Below are 19,846 nucleotides of genomic sequence, written 5' to 3'. Positions count from 1 at the left end.
CATTTTAATTTCCTACCCAATGATTGTAAGTGATTTATCCAACTTTTCTTTACTTGCATTTTAGAACTTAAGTTTATAACTGTCTGTAATACTTAAAACACAGCTAATAACAAAACAAAAGTCATAAGTGTGTAAAGATGAACGTTAATTAAGGAAACATGCACATGTCAGACCAATTGAAACATATACGTCTCTAAATGTTCATAAACTATAAACTTTACAGCTTTTATCTTTATTGATGAACTTGTTTTTATACCGTAAACTACTTTGTCACAAAAAGTCTCGTTGGTCAAGTTCTCGCGTCACGCTGTGCGCGCTCCCGCGAGAACACACGCGCGACCCTGCACCTGAGCAGACAAACGGTTCCCGGGTAAATCAGGAGTTTTACCGGAAAATAAGCTCAGAAATGGTTGTTGGACTTCTACCGACAGCCTAAAATGAAGCGCCGGCTGTAATGTTTGCACTTCAGACCGTTTCAGGTGAGTTTAATTCAACATTTTTGTCATATTTGTGGGGAAACTCCAGACGGCTAACTTAGCGAACTTAGCTAATTAGCGTGTTTCCAATTAGCTGCTGGTAGCTTCCTGTGTCCTCGTGTTTACTCTTCATTCAGTTCATAGGGTTGCAGAAAAACATTTACTTTAATTTCTTTGACTTTTGAGTTTTTATTTTAGTTACATTTTTGCTTAATGCCAGGTATTTATGGGAACATGCAGTAATTTGACCTTTTATTTAGAAGATACTCATGTTTTATTAAATGGAAGGAGTGATACTTGTCGTTTTTGATTAAAACACCATTACAAAATATTTTTCTGTCTCTGTTGCACTATACATTCATTTTACAGTGTATTTCCGTCTCGTCACTACTCGTCACTACTACTACTACTACTACTACTACTACTACTACTACTCGTCTATATATATATATATATATATATATATATATATATATATATATATATATATATTTCACACTCGTGAGTCCATATAGCAACAAACACAACAACAACAACACTATATAAAATACAATACTCTCTACAATACCAGGACACAGGTATAATCATGAGTTAAAAAAAACAACCGCTCGTGGTTAAAAACAGACACTTGTTCCAATGCTTCCAGAGACAAGAAAAATACCTTGTATCACTCTGTGTTGGCTTGGTTAAGGCTTTTTATAATTACATTTTCGGATTCATCCAGTTGACATTTAAATTCCTCAATACAGCATGGAAAGTGGGAACATTATGAGTCACACACTTGCACTTGCCCATCTGAGAAGTTTTACTGAAATTCTGAAAGCGTCATTAAATGCCACCTGAATCTTTTACATGTATAATGTTTGCTTTTTAAGCTCTTTATTTATTTATTACTATAAGTTATTTATATATAACTTTCCAATATAATTTGACATTAGTGTTTGTAATTTTTTTTAAATGTATGACTATTTGTACACTGAAAAACAATTTTAAACACTATTGTCAAATGATAATGAAGGATTTAAATGTATCTCGATGTCATTCTTCTTCTTCCTCTGTGTGCATGTTTTAGGTGTTCAGCTTGAAATGAATGAAATGGCAGAAGGACACAGCAGGTGTGTCGACCAGGAGAGACTTCTACCTGCTTCCAGCTCCCCTCTGCCATCCCCAAGCTGCAGCTCCACCCAAATATGGCTCCTCGCTGATTCCCCTCTGCACTCTGCCTGCATGGCTGATCGTCAGGTGGAGCAGGATTCTCCGCACCGTCACGATGGGATGCAGTCGAGTCCTCCGTCTCGTTTCTACGAGGAACTCTGCTGTACTGGCCAGACCGCCGACATAATGCTCCCTCTGACCGGCGCCCTCATGACCTCTTCTGGGCCGCAGAGCGACGTGGTGAAACAAGGTTACCTGGGGAAGCTGGATCAGAATCACCGAAGATATTTTGTCCTGAGGGCTGGAAGTCACACCGGGCCGAGCCGCCTCGAGTGGTACAAGAACCAGGAGAAGTTCAGCTCAGTGGAGAAGGCTGCTGGTAAAGCTACGCTGTTTGGCTCATGCAAGCAAGGGTAGGTTCAAGTAACTTTAACCAGATCAATAAGCTTTAAAAGTCAATAAACCCTGCCGGCTGCAGCTGACTGTTGACATTAAATTGTACTATTTCTGTTCTTCCCAGGGTGATTTACCTGAGATGCTGTCTGGGTGTGAGTCGGAGTGGCAGTTCTAGGAAAGGCCACACGGTGGTGCTGTATGCCAATGATCAAACCATGGTGCTGGTGGTGGAGGACCAGTGGGAACAAGAAGACTGGTATCTGGCCATTAAGAAACTGATAGAGGAGGAGCGGAAGGATGAAGAGCATGGCGAAGGATTCGATGAAGAGGATGATGGGTATTGCACCCTGCCCTCCGCAGCTTTCTTCAAAGAGGTCAGACCAGATATTTTCTGCAAATGTAGACATTTTATACATTTTATGTAAAAAGATAATCAAATAAAAGCGTCTAATTTGTTCACTAAGGCGTTTTGGTGATACGCTGAAATCCAACAATTATGTTCTTTAAAACATCCAAAGTAACCAAAACCAAATTGAGTCCTTTTGATGTAACTTAAGTGCTCCCAGCTCTTTATTAGATATAAATATGTCTGTCTGTCTTTGCCTCTGCTCCCTTCACCGTCGTCTCAGGTGTGGCCCGTCACAGTGAAGCCCATAGGTCTGGGCTGCTCCAAGTCGCTGGCTGGTGAGAGCCGGCTCTGCCTCACAGCTACGTCTCTTATCCTGGTCAGATTGGCTGCGGGCAGTAATTTGCCTTCGGTTACCATACCGTTGCTGAGCGTGAGGCGCTTCGGTCACTTGGATGGTTCGTTCTACCTGGAGCTCGGCAGGTCGGCGCCGAATGGTCCCGGAGAGATCTGGATGGAAGCAAGAGAGCAAGGTAATTACGACCTACAAGATGTGCTAGTTTCACTCATTTGTTCCTCACCATGGGGCCGTGGCTTCTTGTCTGCTCTGTGCAGGAAACACAGCAGTCGCCCAGCACGTTCATGAGGTGGTTCGTGAGACAGTGAGGGCCCTGCGAGCTCTCCCTGACTTCAGCCGGTCACCGACCTCCAACCACAGTCCGCTTCAAACCCTTCTGGCCTTAAAACGCTGCAGACCCAAATACAGAGACAAACTGAATGTGAGGCCGCCTGGTTCTCGTCTGGCCCTGCCCTTCAGAAACCCTGAAAGTCCAACTAAATGTTACCTCGAGCGCCGCAAACCACCCAAACCGGAGCCTGAATCCACTCTGAGCTCCGCCTCGCACGTCAGCCCTCTCACATCGCATCAGCGCTCCGTGTCTGAGACCGGCAGCTACATGGAAATGAAGATGGACCAACACCTCCCAGTGAAGAAAAGGAGGGAAAACAACTGCAGAAGAACTGCCATGGCGACAGGGCAGCACTGCAGTGTTGCAGCCTGCGAGATGGAGAGCTGGGAGCCGGGTGAGGACCAGGGTCCCGCTTACATGATGATGTCGCCACCGAGAAGCCACAGTTCCCCTGTACTGCCTCAGGATGACTATGTGACCATGGCAAGCCCACATAAACACAACATCTACCCTTCACCGTCCTCTTCCTTTCAGACATCCTTCAACAGGTAAGATTACCTTGGTGATGAAAGCGCTGCACTCTCAAATCCAGTCAATGCAAACTCAGCACTTGTCTTATTACATTCAGTTTCATGGCAAAGTCCATCAGTAGACTAAGAATCCCATGTTAACGTACCGCGAATTAATTATTATATAAAACTAGCTGTCTTTATAGCTCTGACTGCAGTATTGCGAGTTTTGTGCACACGCTAAATGCAGGAAAACTTAATTTGTAAAGGAAAATATCAAAAGTAGACTCTTTCCAACACAGACTGATGGAAAGGATACATGCCAGCCATAGAATTGACGAATTATGTTGAATGTATTTTCTTTTTTTGTAGCTCCACCTCTGACAGCTACTCCCCTCTGCACCCGTCACGTCATCAGACCAATGAGCACAGTCAGCCACACTGGCTGGTGACCTCACTCCAAAAGTCGGAAGCTGGCCAATCGCAGATGAGCATCAGCTGCTCCAGCCGACCACAGGACGACGCAAGGCAGGAGCCGACGTCGGCCACGCAGAGACGAGGAGCGCAGACCAGGGCCTCTTCGTCTCCCGCGAGGAGTGGAGATCGCTCTGGCACGATGACTCCAGTTACCAAAAGTGGACCAGACCATACCAGGCCGGTCCAGGCTGGTCCACACTCTGGCAAAGGCCGGGCTCGCCGAGCGCCATCGGACAAACCTGTCCGACGATACCGGCTGTCTTCGTGTCTGCCTTCCTGCCTGCAAGCTGAGGACAGACACTGAGTTGTTGTAAGAACGAATTGTTTTGTTGAGATCAATTATCTGAACAGGAGCTACTTATTTGTTCTGGTGCAGCAGGTTAGAGGCCACAAAAAGTTAAACTAATAAAAGAATAATTGGTTGAAATATTCAGTCAACTGGGGCTTTAACATGTTAAATCAAATAGAGAAAATGTTTGAAAAAATAAAGTTGTCTTTGACACATTCAAGCGTCTGTAAATGCACGTAGTGTTGGGGTTCAGTTTGGCCCTTTTTGTCCATTTTCTTTTTGTTGTCTTCCTGGTGTGGATTAGATCCGGCCTTGGTTTTTGGTGGAAACCACACAGCTCTTGAAGATGCTCTACTGTTATATGAAAGAATTAAAAGAATAAAGTCCCATGAATGCAAATGTTTCTTAAGCCCTTTATTAACCGGTGACCAAGGTGAGGGATTTGAGCGCAATCAGGAGGACAACGGAGAATAATAAACGCAAAGATTGTGGAATTTAGAAAACTTATTTATTTAAACATTGAAGCTGCTTGTATTAAAATTACTAATGTCGTTCTGTTCCTTTTCTGTGTGAAAACTGTTTTAGTTTAGTCTTCATGATTTATTTTTATTAGATATACATAATAAATGAAGGTAGCTCATATTGGAGTTTAACTTTAACGATGAATAAATTGCATTTTAATTCATGGAAACAATATATTTCAAATTGATTTTTAATGATGAAAAAGCAGAAGAGAGGAACTTTCGTGTGCAAAAACTGAGAAATAAAATGTATCAGGCCACTTTAATACATGGTTGGGTATATTTTAAATGTGTGCCAATCAAGATTCTGATGATTTATTTTCTGTTTCGTCTTGTAGATGGTTGCAAGTTGACTGGCGTTTACACGTCCGTGGGAACGATGCTGTCTTCAGCTTTGAGAAGAAGAGGAACGTCTTCTCTGTGCCGAAGCTCTAAGGCAGGACACTTTTTCTCTATTATATCTTCTGCGTAGTGTTTAATGTTAAATATCAAAAGCAAAACCCACTTTAAATTCAGTGGTGCCTTCACTGTCCTCTGGTACAACAACACAGATATTTAATGTCTCTATAAATAAATCAAACAATATGCTTGATGGCTGAAGGAGAGAACGATGATGGTCACAGGATCCATGCGTCAAAAGTGCTGTCACACAAGTTATAAACACTGCTCCACACAAGTCGAAATTATGAGATAAAAAGTCAAAATTAGGAGATTTATATGATGTAGCGACTGGACGTCCAGCATCACAACGTGACAGAGTGGCCTTGTTGTTCCTTCAGATGGCGCTTTTCTATCCCTAACAGATAAAAGCTCAGAGTTTAGTCTCCAGTGCAATATTAACTTCAAACAGTCTAGAAAAATGACAAGAGCTACTTTTGGGTTTCTTCAGCATACAAATGAATTTCAGTCCTTGCTGCTCAATCGTTTACATCTTCCTCTCCTCTTTTGATGTCTTAGGTCATGCAGGTCTTCTGGTGGCATTGTGGATGCAGGACCGTCCTACCAGAAGAACGTGTCTGAAGAGCTGCTGGACCTGCAGAGAGGCTCTATGGAGGAGGACACCTGGCCGAGTTTCCTGAGGTCCAATTCACCGGTGAGTTTTCAAGTACAGATTATTTTTTTCATCCCCACAATTTTACTGTTTCCTCTCATAAATATATGTTCCTTTGCCACTAGAGAGACTCACTGTAATCTGGGTTTTTGTCTGTGTCTATATAGACTCAGACAAAGATCCAGATTACAGTGAGTCTCTAGAATAAATATTTATGAGAGGGAACAGTAAAATTGTGTGTCCTGCTTTGTAATCTCTGCGCTATAGCGTAGAGATAGTGACAGGACGGGTTTCTTATTCTGTTTATAATAGTTTTCTGGAAGCTTTAATCCTTGATCTTTGCTGTATTAATACATCTAGATGTAGCCAGTTGCTTCATATTGCTGTCGTCTAGATGTAAAATGTAATTTCAAGTATTTGTATTGTTGTACAACTGCAATGTGTCATTTCAAAACTTGGTGAATAACTATCTGTTCTCTTTTTATTTTCCAGACCCGGAGGAAGCGGCCAATCCACATGTAGATTTACATGTGACATGTTGCTCTACATGTCACATGTAAATCTACATGTATTGTATGTAATAAAAAGATGGGACCAGGATGCAGTGTTTTTTGTCGCTTTTTCTGATCTTTTTTTCATGGGTCGAGCAATCAAAACTCATAACCCTCTCCGTATCTTTCTCTGGAAACCGGGGAGGAGGCTCATGCCTCTGACTCCCTTCGCGGATCATGATGGGGTTCACATCTGAGGCGCGAACCCGGGACCATGCGCTTGACCCAACAGGAGCTTTGTTACTGCGCCACCACTTCCCGCGGACTTCAACATGTTCTCTGCGCGTATTTGTCTTCTTCATTTGGGTGTTGGACCCAAAAGTACTGACCTGCATAAGAATTGAACCCACAACCTCCAGCCTGCAACACAGTTGTCTATCTCATCACACTATCAGCTCTGACCCTCAGCTCTGTGTTTTGGTCATATTTAGTCATAACCTTTGTTTTTTAGTCATATTTGGTCATGACCAAGAAGTTTGAGTACTTTTACTTTTGGTACTTTAAATGGTACATTTTGGTGGTAGTCATGTATTTTTACTTTAGGTTGTACCTCTATATTTCCCCCGTAGTATTACGAGTTGTATCTCTGTAAAAGTTGTAACAACCTTTTCCACCACTGGTGGCTTGTGGAGTCTTAATCTGTAGAAATCATTTTGTTGATTGGATTTTGTATCATTAACTGATTCTGCACATTAGTAGAAAAATATTTATCATGATAGATGAGTTAAAGTGTTCATGGAGAGTACGTCATAAATGTACTTTATTTTTCCATCATCTTTATTGTGATCGCAATAATAACTGCCAGCAGGTTTTTGAATATAAAAAGTTTTATTACATTCAAGATGTTTTTACCGTCACATGCACAGATAAAAGACATTTATTCTTTACAATGAAGAGCTTATTTTGCTCGGTCCTCCTAACACACAGTTACAAGGAAAAAAATTAGGCACAAAATATAAAAGATAACAGTTATGCACAAAAATATAATAGCATTGCTATGATCAAATATAATAAAATAGTATTGCTATATGATAAAACAATAGTATTGCTCATTGTATCTTTATACACTATGCATTGCTACAACATTGCAATTTGTGCTAAAGTTTCCGTGTTGATGGTGTTTCTGGAGGACTCTTGTGATGGTCGACATGGCCGGCATTTACTGATGACGTCATGCAGCAGCAAACAGCGTCCTGGTGTCCAGTCTCTTCTTTACTGATGACGTCATGCAGCAGCAAACAGCGTCCTGGTGTCCAGTCTCTTCTTTACTGATGACGTCATGCAGCAGCCCCGATGCCGTTGCGCAGTCCGCTGTGGTGGGATGTAAACTGCCAGTATAAACACTGCACTGAACCCCCTTTGCAAGTAGAAAGGTCTACACTTCAACACTAGTGGAGCAGTGTCTTTCAACCACCTGTACGTCCGAGCATCACCTGTTCACGTAGACTCAGACGCCGCCTCTCGTAGAGTCGGGAACGCTGTCTGAAAGCCGGGTTTCCGTGAAAATAAGAGCAGAGATGCTTTCGTCTCACACTGGGTTGTAGTCCTGGTTCTCAACTCATCCATTACATTTACACCATTCAAATAAAACTCTGAACAACCCAACCACACACTGTCTAAACCAGACTGTCAGTTTGATACACGGGGGTACAAAAATATGAGAAAGTAGTAAGGAAAAGTACAAAAAAGTGTGATCCATAGATAAATATAACATAAGGTATATATGTGTGTGTGTGTGTGTCAAGTTGCTATGTATTTTTTGTCAATTCTTGCCAACTTGACTGGCTGGTACATTTGGACCAAAGGACACACGGGACAACTCTTTCCAACAAAGCTCCAACTTTATTGTTTCTTAATTGTTGGCTGGTTGGTCCATTTAGGTTGAAAACCTTCAAACACAAAAAAGCACAAAGTTATACAAACATGTAAATAAACCTTAAACAGTTTCCATGAACAAAATCAATAGTTACATTACCAGAGGCTTCTTTGTCTGTTCCACGAGTTGACTCCTCTTCTGTCTCAGCTGAAATGTTTGCTGTGAGACCTTCAATTCACAGCTGCTGCCACTTAAAGCAATCAGCAGCCTGCACTGGAGGTGCATTATGGGATTTGAAGTCTTTTCTTTTTTCAAACACGATTGGCCTGCAGAGGGAAGAAACTGTGTGTAGGAAGAAACTTCACTCGGCACAGTTAGAAATGAACAGCAAGCTGAAAAACATTGTAAACATTATGTATTTATTTAGATATTCCAGAGAAGTATTCTGATATACTTTAGCTTTATTCTAACTTTGCACATAGAAGACATCATTTGCCGAACACATTACATTTAAAGGGAAATTAGTTTTAACAGTTTAATGGCCCTCTGACACAAAAACACACTGATGCGTCTTCGTAAAAGACTTGAAATGTGTGAGATTTGAGATAGATATGTTTTGCACTGTGCAGAAATAAAACAGATCATTTCTTAGGTTGACGTAGCGACAGAGGACAGGACAAGAATACACAACAGCAACGTTCCCTTTGTGGTACTGTCAAACATTTTGGGTATTACATTAGGTGGAAACGGGAGTAATGTGCGCTTTTATGAAGAAAACACTTGATATAAACTGCATTAAGACACCGCCACAGAGGCGGCACTACTTCCTCTCTACTCTCCACTGCATAAGAAAACAGTACACGACCTCTTTGTCCCCAAATGACCACTGACGGCGTGACTTATGGCACATGAATATGTAATCCTGTCTCACGGGATTCAACAGCATCATCACGACGTTTGACGAAAGCAGGGTCAACACGTTTCACCCACGAGAATGTGTTTCAAAAATAAATACTGATATGATTCAATATTGCGACCTTTTGTCACGACATGTCCACGAACTGCACAATCTCCTTAAAAGTGGACATTTCGGAGGTATGAGGTATTTTTTTAAATTTTTTTTTACCGCAGACGCAACAAACGCATTGAAACAGACAGACGCGTACATATTTCTCTGTTAAGGCATGGAACAAGCATCGAGGTCACGGCACCGCGGCTGTGAGACAAGGTCACACACACACACACACTAAACATGAGCGTGAGTGGATACACAAGGTCACAAATAAAATCTTCTGCGCAGACACCGAGCGGCACAACACACACACTGCAGAAACAGTCAATGGATATACGTTTGACATTATGCTGAGAGCTCAAACAACGATGCTCAATAGAGGACAGTGAAACAAAGCATTTCTCATCTCTTACATATTATCACATACAATGTTTAGAATACCTATACTGTATTGAATATTTCCTGTATATAGCTCTTATAGATATACTGTCTGTACAAGTTCTGCTCCTTTATAGCCCTGGCGACACTTTGTACAAGATATAACTTCTCTTATATAGCTCTCCGCAATATAGACAGTCCACAGTTACAGCGTTCATTTGTTAAATATCCATTTTCTTTTTATAATTGAGTATTAATCTAAAATAAAAATTACAAAATAAACCTTTTATCTGAAAAATACAGCATGACTTCACGTTGCTATTATGATGGAGGCAAGCAATAAGGTAGATCGCTGCAAAAATATACATTCAACCCGCAGAGCGTAGCCCGAGGATCAGACAATGAGGTGAAATTCAACACTGAGAAGATGGAAAAAGAGACGTACTGAAGGAGGGAGGGAGGGAGGTGTTGTACTTTTAGGAGCGTACACTTGTGTCATAACGAAACCACACTGAGGAGAGAGCAGCTCCGTTTCAGGGGAAACACAAACATGGCTTTCACGATAGAAAACAAGTCGGTGGCGGAGAGACGCCCTTGAGGGAGGGGCTCGGTGTGGGCGACAGAAGAAGCCACGCTTCTTCTGTGCGTCCCTTCCTTTTCAAACTACGCACTTTCAGACCCTCAGTCGATCGCATCACACGGTACTTTGTCGCTTCTGAAATGTTCGCGGCGCAGCCTCCCCTGTTATCCGTACCCTGCAGGTATTCGAACGGCATTTGGCTTCGGGGCTACAGATAGAAAAAACGCACAGTACGCACGTCGGCCCTGTCAGACGTGGGACTCGTCCAGGTCCAGGTCGACCGGGGAGAGGGGCAGGGGCCGGCGGCGGGGGGACGGCTGGGCCAGCAGCGGCGCGAGGAGGGGGTTCTCCGTGCCGTCGTCCTCGCTGAGCTGCAGCAGGGTGTCGCTGCGCGGCAGCAGCGCCGTGGTGTCCTCGTCCCCGGGGCTCTCCCGCATCCGGGAGGGCCCCGGAGGCGGCGGCGGAGGCACGAGAGGCGGCGGCGGCGGCGGAGGCGGCGGCAGGGGCGGAGGCAGCGGGGGGCCGGGGGCCGGCGCCGTGCCCAGCACCGGGAGCGGGGGAGGGAGAGGAGAGCAGGTGCGCGACAAGGGGAGAGGGGAGCAGTTTCGGGAGAGGCGCAGCGGGGAGCAGGTCCGGGACGGCGGCGTCGGGGTGGAGGGGCGGGAGATGGAGGGCGGAGGGGAGAGGCTGCTGCGGAGGCCCCACTGCTCTCGCTTCTCCTTGCTGCTTATGATGGGAGGAACCTGGGGGAGGGGGGGGGAAGACACTTTGTCTCAAATGAAGTGGACTTTGGATAAAACATTCATAATATGAACGATCCGAGCTTTAAAATGCATGATGGACGGTTGTCAGCAGGCGATGGTAATTTGCCAAGATGGAGGGTTCAACTGTTAACCACCTGTGTCTTCGCAGGGCTGTGCAGGTCGGCAGTCACCATGGCCGAGACCGAGGGCACTTCCAGGGTCGGGGACTTGGAAAGCGCGGCGCTGTCCCTCCTGCCCCCCGCTGGAGGGTCCAACGTGCCGGGAGCCTGCTGCCCTTGACTCTCCGTGAAGGTGACTGACCTCTTTTGGTCTCCGTGCGCTGTGGGCACAGACGCACGCGCACAGCGGTCAGAAACAGAGACAACGGCGCAGACAACACGCAGGCAGGGATGGAACAGGAAGAGGGCGCTGAGGCAGGGACTGGGAGGGGATGCAAGACAGACATGCAGAGCGCCCTATTGGGTGAGGTTGCAGATTTAAAAAAAAAAAAAAAAAAAAGGGTCGGGCCGTTGCAGGGTGGAGAGGAAGGGTTAAGGGTTGTGTCTCACCTTCACAGTCCAACAAAGTTTCTTTATTTTCGAAACATAAGGCGTGAGACAGAACAGAGTGAGAAGAGTCAGTCTGGTGACCGGTGGTACAACAAACAGCATTGGAACAGAGACGGAGGTCGTGGATGGGGAGGATGGGCCAGTTCACGCCAGCACACAGACATCACACATCACATTTCAACGGGATCATTATGCTCTCACAGTACTGGACCGTGTAGATGTGGCTTGTTGTGTGTGTTGATCTGAAGCGCAGGGAAAGTCTGGCTGTTAGGTGACTCACTGGAGATGTTTTAAAAGTCTAGACACACACACACACACACACACACACACACACACACACACACATATATATGATGGTGTGTGTGCTGTTACCCAGTGGTTTGTTCTTGGGCTGGATGCTCCTGCGGGTTGTGGAAAGCCTCGCTCCAGATCGACCACGCGGCTCATTCTTCGGGATGGACAGCAGGGGGCGCCGCAGCTGCAGGATGACACGGAGAGTTCAGGCAAATATACAGACGGATGCTTTTAAATGAGCTTAAAACATTAAGCATACATGAATGCACTTGTCTATTAGTTGATAAATAAAGGACAATGACAAGTTAACATATGTGTATTAATTATGTCTACAGATTTACAGATTTAGACAGAGATATTTTAACTTGTTTCCAAAAATCTGGCCGCAATATATGAGATTATTTTCTCCACTACGTATAAAAAAATACACTACTTTCATGTAATGTCTTGATTCCATATTTATTTACATATGCATGATGAATATTATCATTATGAATGCAACCTGTTGTTAACATTTTATTGCTGTTGGTTTTGTAGCTTGTAGATCATGTGCACACCTGTCTGAGGCCTCTCTTTCTTCCTAAAGGAGGCTGGAGGAGGATGTTCTGCTGGCCCGGTTCGCTCTGCACACTGGCAACCCTGGTACACACAATCAGACGAACACATGCACACATTTGCATTCGCGCACACACACACACGCGCACACACACACACACACACACAAGAGACACATAAATAGATCGGCATGAAGAGACCAAAAGGCCACCGCATCCCCAGCTGAGCTCCTTTACCGAGCGCGTCTTTGTTCAGATGTGAACTGCTATTCTACCCATTCAATCACTACACAACACACAATAAGTTACAGGACAGCCAATCACAGGACAGAATAATAAACAGTGCTGCCACGATCCATACACTGACAACACAACAAGGGATAGTAGGGTCTGGAGTAGCAACGCTCATACTTAGAAACCAAATTGTAATTGGGCGAGATCACAGTGGAAGTTCTCAATTGGACAAAACAGGACAAAGAAAGCAAACACGTCCCGATGCTACGGTTGCCACCCCAGGTCCCTCTTGCCCCTACAGATTGGTATCCGGAGTCGGACGCCCAATTTGATCAGCGAGAAGCCTGATAGACACGCAAACGGTATGAAACACCATGGCACCGATGGGAGAGAGGCTGACGTCAGTGATGACACATCGACTGTAAAGACCCACAGCGCACAGAGGTGAAACAGAGGCGGAGCGCCCTGGCCCCGGGGGCCCCTCTTTAGTTGGTGTTTAAGGGGGTAAAAGGTGAGGTAGAGGGTGGGGGGGGGGCTGGTTAAGATAGCACAGCAGATGAGCCGAGAGGATGAGGGTCAGTGTTGAGCTCAGGAGGAAGAGGAGGGGACAGAGACACACTTGGACCCACACAGAGAGAGATAGAGACGGGTAAGTGGAGGGGGGGAGGGGGGGGGAGGTGCGGTGTGGCGGGGCCGAGGCGATTTGATTGGATGTGGATGAGTGATCGACAGCGAGGCGGGCCAGTAGAGAGCGCCGTCCCGAGGCGATGCCCCCTCCCCACTGGCGGACAGATGCAAGAAGGCACCAACGGGACAGACACAGAGGAGAGGGGCCACTGTACCTAGAGAGGTTACCCTCCTCCAGAAGGCCCTGGGACTCATCTAGGACATTGGGTTCACTGCAAAAAGGGAGGGCGGAGGGGGAGAGCGGGAGTTTAGGGAGTGCAGTCGAGAGCCGTTACCACCCGAGTCCCTGAGCCCGGACGGCGGGGCGGGAAGCCAGAGCTCTGGCCGCTACGCTCTTACCAAGATACAGAGTCTGAGCGACTGTTGAACAAAAACGTTACACATCCACAGAGATATACAGGAAAAAATGGTTGTGGTTGTGGGATATGACTTCATTAATATTCGTTGTACATGTCACACAAAGGAGCCGGGATCTGAACCGCACACGGAGGCAGCTGTGAAAACATTTCATTTCGTTTGAGCTCGGCGGATTCGGCCATTTTGAACAGTTTTCGTCAACTGCAGGGGAAATAATGAAGAAAAGATCCTGTATCTTGTCCCGAAAACCAAACCAACTCCTCCCGTCTGAGAAGCTACACTACGAAAGGTAAACATTGCACTTGTGCGTGCGCTTGTGTGTGTGTTTCTAGGTCACCTGTGGCTGGGCAGCAAGGTGTTGCGGGTGACCTCGGGCTGCGAGGCCGCGGAGCCGGTGGCGTGGCTGGAGAAGCGGCGCTGCGCCATCATCCGAGGCAAGAAGGCTTCGTGCTCGCTCACCACGCTGGGAATGCTCATGGAGTCATCTGGAAGAAAGACGGACGGGGAAATGCCGGTGAGTTCGGTTCAATTTTCCTCCGAATCGCCGCGCGGAAAAAAAAAAAAAAAAAAAGAGACGAGAAAACGTTTCTGACTCTCTTCGTCGTCCTCGTCGGTGCGGCTCAGCGTGTCCTGGGAGGGTTGGCGCGACGGCTGGCTGTCCTGCTCCCACACCGTGCCGGTGCCCGTGTTGGAGCGCGACATCGTGGCCAAGCTGAGGCGGTACGCCGACGTGGAGGTGCCCACCGTGCTGATGGACGTCTTGCCCTGGTAAGCTGTTGCAAAAATGTAAGAAAGCAGTGCGGGTAAGATCAAGAAAATCTGCATCCACACAACTTTGAGAAATGGCAGTTTTCGCTCTGACCGGAGCCGCTGTGCACGGCCTCCTTGAGGATCTTGAGTTCGTTGTTGAACTCGGCAAACAGGGAGCTCTTGCAGAGCGGCCGCGGGATGAACCGCCGCTCCAGCTGGTCGGCGATGTGGTGGCGCGCCGTGATCTCCTCCTGGGAGTCGGCGGGCTGCGTCAACAACTAAGGGAACGCGGACCAGTGAGGAAGACGAGCAGCCCAGCAGCGCAAAGGGCGCAACCACGAAGGGAATGAGCCAATCGGGCGGAAAGAAATGCGCTGGTTCCTCACCTTGCACTGTATGAAGGGTCGCAGCAGGACAAAGATAGGAATACGGGTCCGGACGATGAAGTCAATGAAGTCCCAGAAGGCCAAGCCGCCCACTTTCCTCAGAGCCATCTCTTTCACCTGCAAGCTCAGCCGGTACCACTGGTTCCCCAACGAGCGCTCGAAGCACACCAACACCACCTTCAGAGCTGCGGAGGGACGGGAAGAGGATGAGAAGGGGACCGAAAGGCGGCACCGGAAAAAAGGCTGCCGCCCGTCACACGTACCCAGGTACGCAGCCTGGCTGGTGGACTCGGCTAACCCCTCCCTGCGCAGATCCTTCCCCGTGTCGCCCGGGGTGGAGCAGTGAGCCGGGGACGCGTCCAGCATGAAGTTCTTCGTGCGGGAGGTGGAGATGATCCGGGGGGGCAGCAGGATGTTGATGACCGTCTGGAGGAGCAGGAAGATCTCCGGCTGCTCCAGGTGGGGGCTGTCTGCGAGGGGGGAAGAGAGGCGGACTTTTGATTCATGACATTTGTGCGACGACGACGAGTAAGGAAAGCAACAAATAGCCGCTTTTACCTTTGCTTCCAGAGCCCACGGTGAGGACGAAGGGGATGAGCAGGTTGAGCAGCATCCCCTCTCGCCGCTCCTGATTGGTGAACGGTGAGATCACATGGCTGAGAGGAAAGTCCTCCTTCAATGCCTGCGGGGGAAAACGAGAGGGAGCAAAACGGACATTTAGTGCTGCCGATGGGCCGATGGGCCGACGAGCCGACGGAGAGCCGGGCGGGGCAGAGGGACGCCGACCTGGATCTGCAGCGCGACCAGTCGCACCACCGCCGTGCTGAAGGGCAGCGGCGGGGAGAGGTAGGGGCTGAGGTGGAGGAGAGGAAGGCCGTCCGCCACGCTGGAGGGACCGACCACGCCCATCACCTGCAAACGCACACGAGGAAATGGTAACGCTCAAACAACGGTGCGGACGGGTGGCGCGCGGCGGGCGTTTTGCGCGGCGGCGGCGGGCGGCAGCGCGTACCAGGTTGACGCAGACGTTGATCAGCGAGCGGAGGTGCGGGAGGAAGGAGATGATGGGCTGTCGCTGCAGGGTCAGGCAGATCCCCTCGATCAGGCTGCTGGCGGCCTCCCACTCCACCTGTCTCCTGGAGAACACCCACCCATACAACACCACCCCGCACCCGAATAAAGCATATTTTTTATGAATTTAAAAATAGACCAAAGCACAAATGCCACATTCGTGTCACGCCCGGGTAGGATGAACTCAAGACCTTCATTTGGGAGTGACGCCGAACGTGGCACGATATTAAATGTGAAGCAGAGGAAAAGGCCGTGAACATGAAACACACTTACCGCGCCGCTAACACTCGCCTCCATCTAATCATCACCGTCATGACTGTGGTGAAGGCCATACTGACAACAAGTAATGCAAAGCCAACAAACACAGCCAGCTGGACACTGCAGCGACAGACCGCGGTGTGAAGGACACGTGTGTGACCAGCGTTCCCTCTGAGCCGGCGCCGCTCAGTCTCCCGGCGTGAAAGAGGGCGCAGGTGCGCTGGTCTCATTCGTTTGTGCTGAACCGCGGCCGTGTTGGTGTTTGGATGCAGCGTTATGTCATCATATTTCAGTGATGGTCAAATAGGTTGCGACGTGAGAAAGCAGCTACATCTGCGTGGAATACCTTTTTTTTCATATTTTTGAGGTATTTGGTCAAGTGTGAATTCAATTTTCATTGTTTGAGTTCCCAAAAAAAGTTTTGCAATTAGAGCTGCTTTTGTGTTGTATGTAATGTGCCATGCAAATACAGTTTATTGCTGTTATTATGAATGATGAAATCTTCCACTGGATTGGATATCATTGTCAGGATGAAGTGTCAATCAGTGACGTCTTTGACACAGTTGGCTCACATTGCAACAAAGCCACTTTGTGAAGCTTTAAAAGAACGTCAGTAAGGGTGAGTATCACCCTCTGAAGGAGAGGAAATGTAGAATAAATTATTGTTCATGTGTGCAATCTATGGTCATCGTCACTCGTGACGCGAGACTGGACTCTGGCTCGGAGGGGACACTTCCTGTGATCCACTCTCAGTACACACTTCCTCACGCAACCCAGGAATGCACTTAACTCCTCTCGCGCACGCACGCCCACAAGTATCCGCATGGAAAAACACGCCACAGCAGCACTTACGGTACAGCAACCACCAAGGCAGCGTGACAGAGGACAGTGCCAAGAAGCCGCCTATCTACTGGACACACCACGGCACCGGCACAGCACGATACACTCACAGGGAGACGGAGAAAGAAGAGGGATTGTATTCAACAGACCTGGTGCATAATGCCTGTGGGCGAGCGCACCTGAGCGTAGGCATCTTGTGGATCTTGTTGAACATGCGGTCCAGCCTCTTGAGGATGAGGATGAGGGCGGGGCGGACGGCCTCGGACGACCAGTCGGTGATGGGCAGCATCTCCATGATGTAGCGCCGCAGCCCGCGGCTCTCCATGGTCAGGGTGTCGTAGGGCGCCAGCTTCAGCAGGGCGTGGGCGATCTCCGCCAGCCTGGCAGGGAGGGAGGGAGGGAGGGTGGAGGCACACATCTTAAGAACGTAAGAAGAACAATGAACTCCGGACGCTGCCGCCGGTCCACCTCATCACCTCATGTGGGACTTGATGTCCAGCAGCTCCAGGGCGATGACCCGCGGCTCCCCGGCGACGTTCTGCAGGATTTTGAGTCGCGGCCCGCAGTGTTTGTAAAACTCGGTGCAGATGTTCAACAGCGACTCCCGGGGCCGCCGGAACTCCTCCCGGGCGATGCGCTCATCCAGCTCCTCCCTCGGCATGCCCTGGCCTTCCTCCAGCAGGTGGAGGTTGTCCCTGGGCACACGCGCGCGCAAAAAAAAAAAGACGGGACGTCGGCGTCAGAAGTGCACTCACTCATCCCGGAGCGGTAAACAAGTCATTTAAGGCGATCGCCCCTGACCTGGTGTTGACCCCTCCCGACATGGCGTGGTTAGCCGTCGTGCCTCCTTTATGGCCCTGATCACAGCGGGACATCTGGGGCGCCGTCATGGGCCTGCGGGTAAAAGGGTGAGGAGGATCGTGAGCAGATCGTGAGCAGCTAAAAGGACGTCACACGAGTAAAACAGGCTCTCAGATGTTGTTCTGGGGTTTTCTTCGGGGAGTCAGACCTCGTGAGGGTCTCTGAGCTGTAGAGGAGGGCCTGCAGCGAGGTGGCCAGAGCAGCGATGGCTGCGATCTCATCCCTGGCGGCCGAGGCCGACTCCATTGTCACCGTGTTGATCTTCAGCTTCTGGAGGTGGCAGGGGACCACGGCCTCCAGCACCATCAGCATCTGGAGGCTGGAGAGATGCACGCAGAACTATTAGCGGGAGAGAAAAGGGCCGCTGTGGGAGAGAAGAAGACCCAAGAAGAGGCGCCTCTGATACCTCCTGAAGGACTCGGGGGCGTAGGCGACCACGGTGACACACAGCTTGATGGAGTCGCTGACGGAAAAGGTCAAGTCCTCGTTGCCGTAGCAAAAATCTGCAACCGAAAAGTCAAATGCAAATACAGAAATACGCATAACCAGATGTTATGAAGGCTTCCTCGAGATAGAAGACCTTAACGGGTATGTGGGCGTGACCGTTTACCGAGAGAGCGGAGAGGTTTCTCCGCCTTAACAAGCTCCAGAGCGTCCAGAGCGTCCTGGGCTTCACCCTCCAGAGAGACCAGCAGGTCAAACAGGCACTGGGCGGACACGCCTTTAGAAAGACCGGTACTGGTGCTGGTCTGGAATCACAGAGGAAAGAAATATTTGAATACATATTGTGTGTGTGTGTGTGTGTGTGTCTGTGTGTGTGTGTGTGTGTGTGTGTGTGTGTGTGTGTGGTCGTTCCCTCTTCGCCGTCAGCAAAGGTGATTGATGGCGGCGCAAGATTGTTTCGCTAATTGGTGACGGGCCTCCTCGTACCTGCAGGCCGGCCACTGTTTGTTTACCAAGTGTGTGTGTATGTGTGTGTGTGTGTGTGTAAATGTAGACACTCTTATTTGTCCTTGTAGCTATTATCATGTTGACTGAATGGGTCTTTGCTTGTTTTTGTTTTGTTTTTTTTACAGGAAATCAACAATTTGCTAAAAGGCGGTTTGCACACGGACGCCCCCCCCCCCGCCAAGATGGGCGCCAAGTGAACTATAAGTAAGAAGTGTGTGTGTTACACACGGTCTGTCTGTGTGTGTGTGTGTGTACTGAGCAGTCCTACTGTGAATTCCAGCAGCGGAGCCACGCTGGCAAACAGCTGCAGGATGAAGGGTTTGCGGTGGAGGATGTAGAACTGCCGGCAGCAGAACTCGATGCCCTTCCTCAGCAAAGGGTCGCTCTCATAGTCGGCGTAGACCTGTCACAACGACACGGAGAGCCCCGTTCATTCGTGCCGGGCAAAAATGAGCAACTGGTGTCTCTTTCGAGCTCTTCTACCTGCAGCATGGTCGGCAGGATCCACTGGTACCCGCTCAGGGAGAAGAGGTGGTTGAAGTGAACGGCGGTGTTGATGGCGGTGGCGGTGTACTGCCTGAGGAGGGCGCTGTCCTCCGGGTGGAGCAGCAGAGCCCCGTTGAAGACGTTGAGGAACAGCATCATCTCGTCGCCCCAGGGGTACTCGCTGGGCATGCCCAGGAACATCTCCTCCAGCAGCTTGATCCACAGCACCTTGTGGAGGGTGTCCAACCCGAACAGCTCCTTGCCTGGGAGGAGGAGACGGTTTCAAAACAGGTTTTTTAAACTTCATTGTTATCCAAGCGTCTGGTAGTACAGTTTGACTCGGCACCCACCTTGCGGCTCGTTGACCAGCGAGAACTCGGCGTCGATGGCGGTGCGCGGGAAGGACGGCAGGCGGAGGAGGTCTTCCTGCAGCAGGGACACGTGGGATTGCTTGTGCACGGCTGGCATGTTTTGAGTGAGGGAGATGAGGAAGAGGACCCGACCAACTTCCTCCAGTTTACGGGAAAACACCTGGAGGAGGAACAGAGGTTGAAAAAGA

General features: G+C 48.5%; 2 protein-coding genes across 18 annotated transcripts in view; one reads left to right on the top strand and one right to left on the bottom strand.

Annotated features, from left to right (window-relative positions):
- Positions 1–340: 340 nt before the first annotated feature.
- On the top strand, positions 341–6,479 carry LOC137794130 (insulin receptor substrate 2-B-like). Of its 2 annotated transcripts, XR_011078277.1 has the most exons (9): positions 341–479; positions 1,549–2,044; positions 2,152–2,401; positions 2,657–2,906; positions 2,989–3,610; positions 3,944–4,358; positions 5,197–5,294; positions 5,816–5,951; positions 6,402–6,479. XR_011078277.1 is itself a non-coding variant. In XM_068590761.1 (6 exons), exons 1-6 carry the CDS (start codon positions 455–457, stop codon positions 4,350–4,352), a joined length of 2,052 nt encoding a protein of 683 aa, XP_068446862.1. In that variant the 5' UTR covers positions 341–454; the 3' UTR covers positions 4,353–4,669. The 2 variants fall into 2 exon arrangements, 1 of the variants encoding a protein (XP_068446862.1); XM_068590761.1 differs by lacking the exons at positions 5,197–5,294; positions 5,816–5,951; positions 6,402–6,479 and having other exon boundaries at positions 3,944–4,669.
- Positions 6,480–8,676: 2,197 nt separating this feature from the next.
- LOC137793862 (protein unc-80 homolog) overlaps positions 8,677–19,846 on the bottom strand; it is a 37,227-nt gene continuing 26,057 nt past the window's right edge. For 10 of the 16 annotated variants that reach the window (XM_068590245.1, XM_068590247.1, XM_068590250.1 and 7 more), the window contains 23 exons: positions 19,638–19,818; positions 19,285–19,550; positions 19,070–19,204; positions 18,461–18,599; positions 18,257–18,353; positions 17,999–18,169; positions 17,791–17,883; positions 17,466–17,684; positions 17,139–17,369; positions 15,833–15,956; positions 15,607–15,732; positions 15,379–15,502; positions 15,084–15,290; positions 14,821–15,005; positions 14,547–14,712; positions 14,278–14,457; positions 14,022–14,169; positions 13,483–13,539; positions 12,410–12,491; positions 11,931–12,036; positions 11,559–11,579; positions 11,145–11,329; positions 8,677–10,989 (listed from right to left, as the gene is read on the bottom strand). In XM_068590245.1, the coding sequence (XP_068446346.1) occupies positions 10,495–10,989; positions 11,145–11,329; positions 11,559–11,579; positions 11,931–12,036; positions 12,410–12,491; positions 13,483–13,539; positions 14,022–14,169; positions 14,278–14,457; positions 14,547–14,712; positions 14,821–15,005; positions 15,084–15,290; positions 15,379–15,502; positions 15,607–15,732; positions 15,833–15,956; positions 17,139–17,369; positions 17,466–17,684; positions 17,791–17,883; positions 17,999–18,169; positions 18,257–18,353; positions 18,461–18,599; positions 19,070–19,204; positions 19,285–19,550; positions 19,638–19,818 (3,738 nt within the window). In that variant the 3' untranslated portion in view covers positions 8,677–10,494. The remainder of the gene's footprint in view (positions 10,990–11,144; positions 11,330–11,558; positions 11,580–11,930; positions 12,037–12,409; positions 12,492–13,482; positions 13,540–14,021; positions 14,170–14,277; positions 14,458–14,546; positions 14,713–14,820; positions 15,006–15,083; positions 15,291–15,378; positions 15,503–15,606; positions 15,733–15,832; positions 15,957–17,138; positions 17,370–17,465; positions 17,685–17,790; positions 17,884–17,998; positions 18,170–18,256; positions 18,354–18,460; positions 18,600–19,069; positions 19,205–19,284; positions 19,551–19,637; positions 19,819–19,846) is intronic. The other 6 variants (XM_068590254.1, XM_068590261.1, XM_068590251.1 and 3 more) reach the window with 5 other exon arrangements.

This window comes from Clinocottus analis, unplaced genomic scaffold (assembly GCF_023055335.1).
Source record: "Clinocottus analis isolate CAN_PGR_092001 unplaced genomic scaffold, fCliAna1.0.p SCAF_24, whole genome shotgun sequence".
NCBI classification, from domain to species: Eukaryota; Metazoa; Chordata; class Actinopteri; order Perciformes; family Cottidae; genus Clinocottus; species Clinocottus analis.
Note: the sequence above shows the minus strand (reverse complement) of the source record. Positions and strands in the feature narration are given on the sequence as shown.

Bases quoted from the DNA above. Each gene is read 5' to 3' on its own strand.
- LOC137794130 (XM_068590761.1), top strand. From the start codon at position 455: ATGTTTGCACTTCAGACCGTTTCAG. The intron at 2,907-2,988 runs GTAATTACGACC...TGCTCTGTGCAG, and splicing joins GATGGAAGCAAGAGAGCAAG to GAAACACAGCAGTCGCCCAG. The intron at 3,611-3,943 runs GTAAGATTACCT...CTTTTTTTGTAG, and splicing joins TTTCAGACATCCTTCAACAG to CTCCACCTCTGACAGCTACT.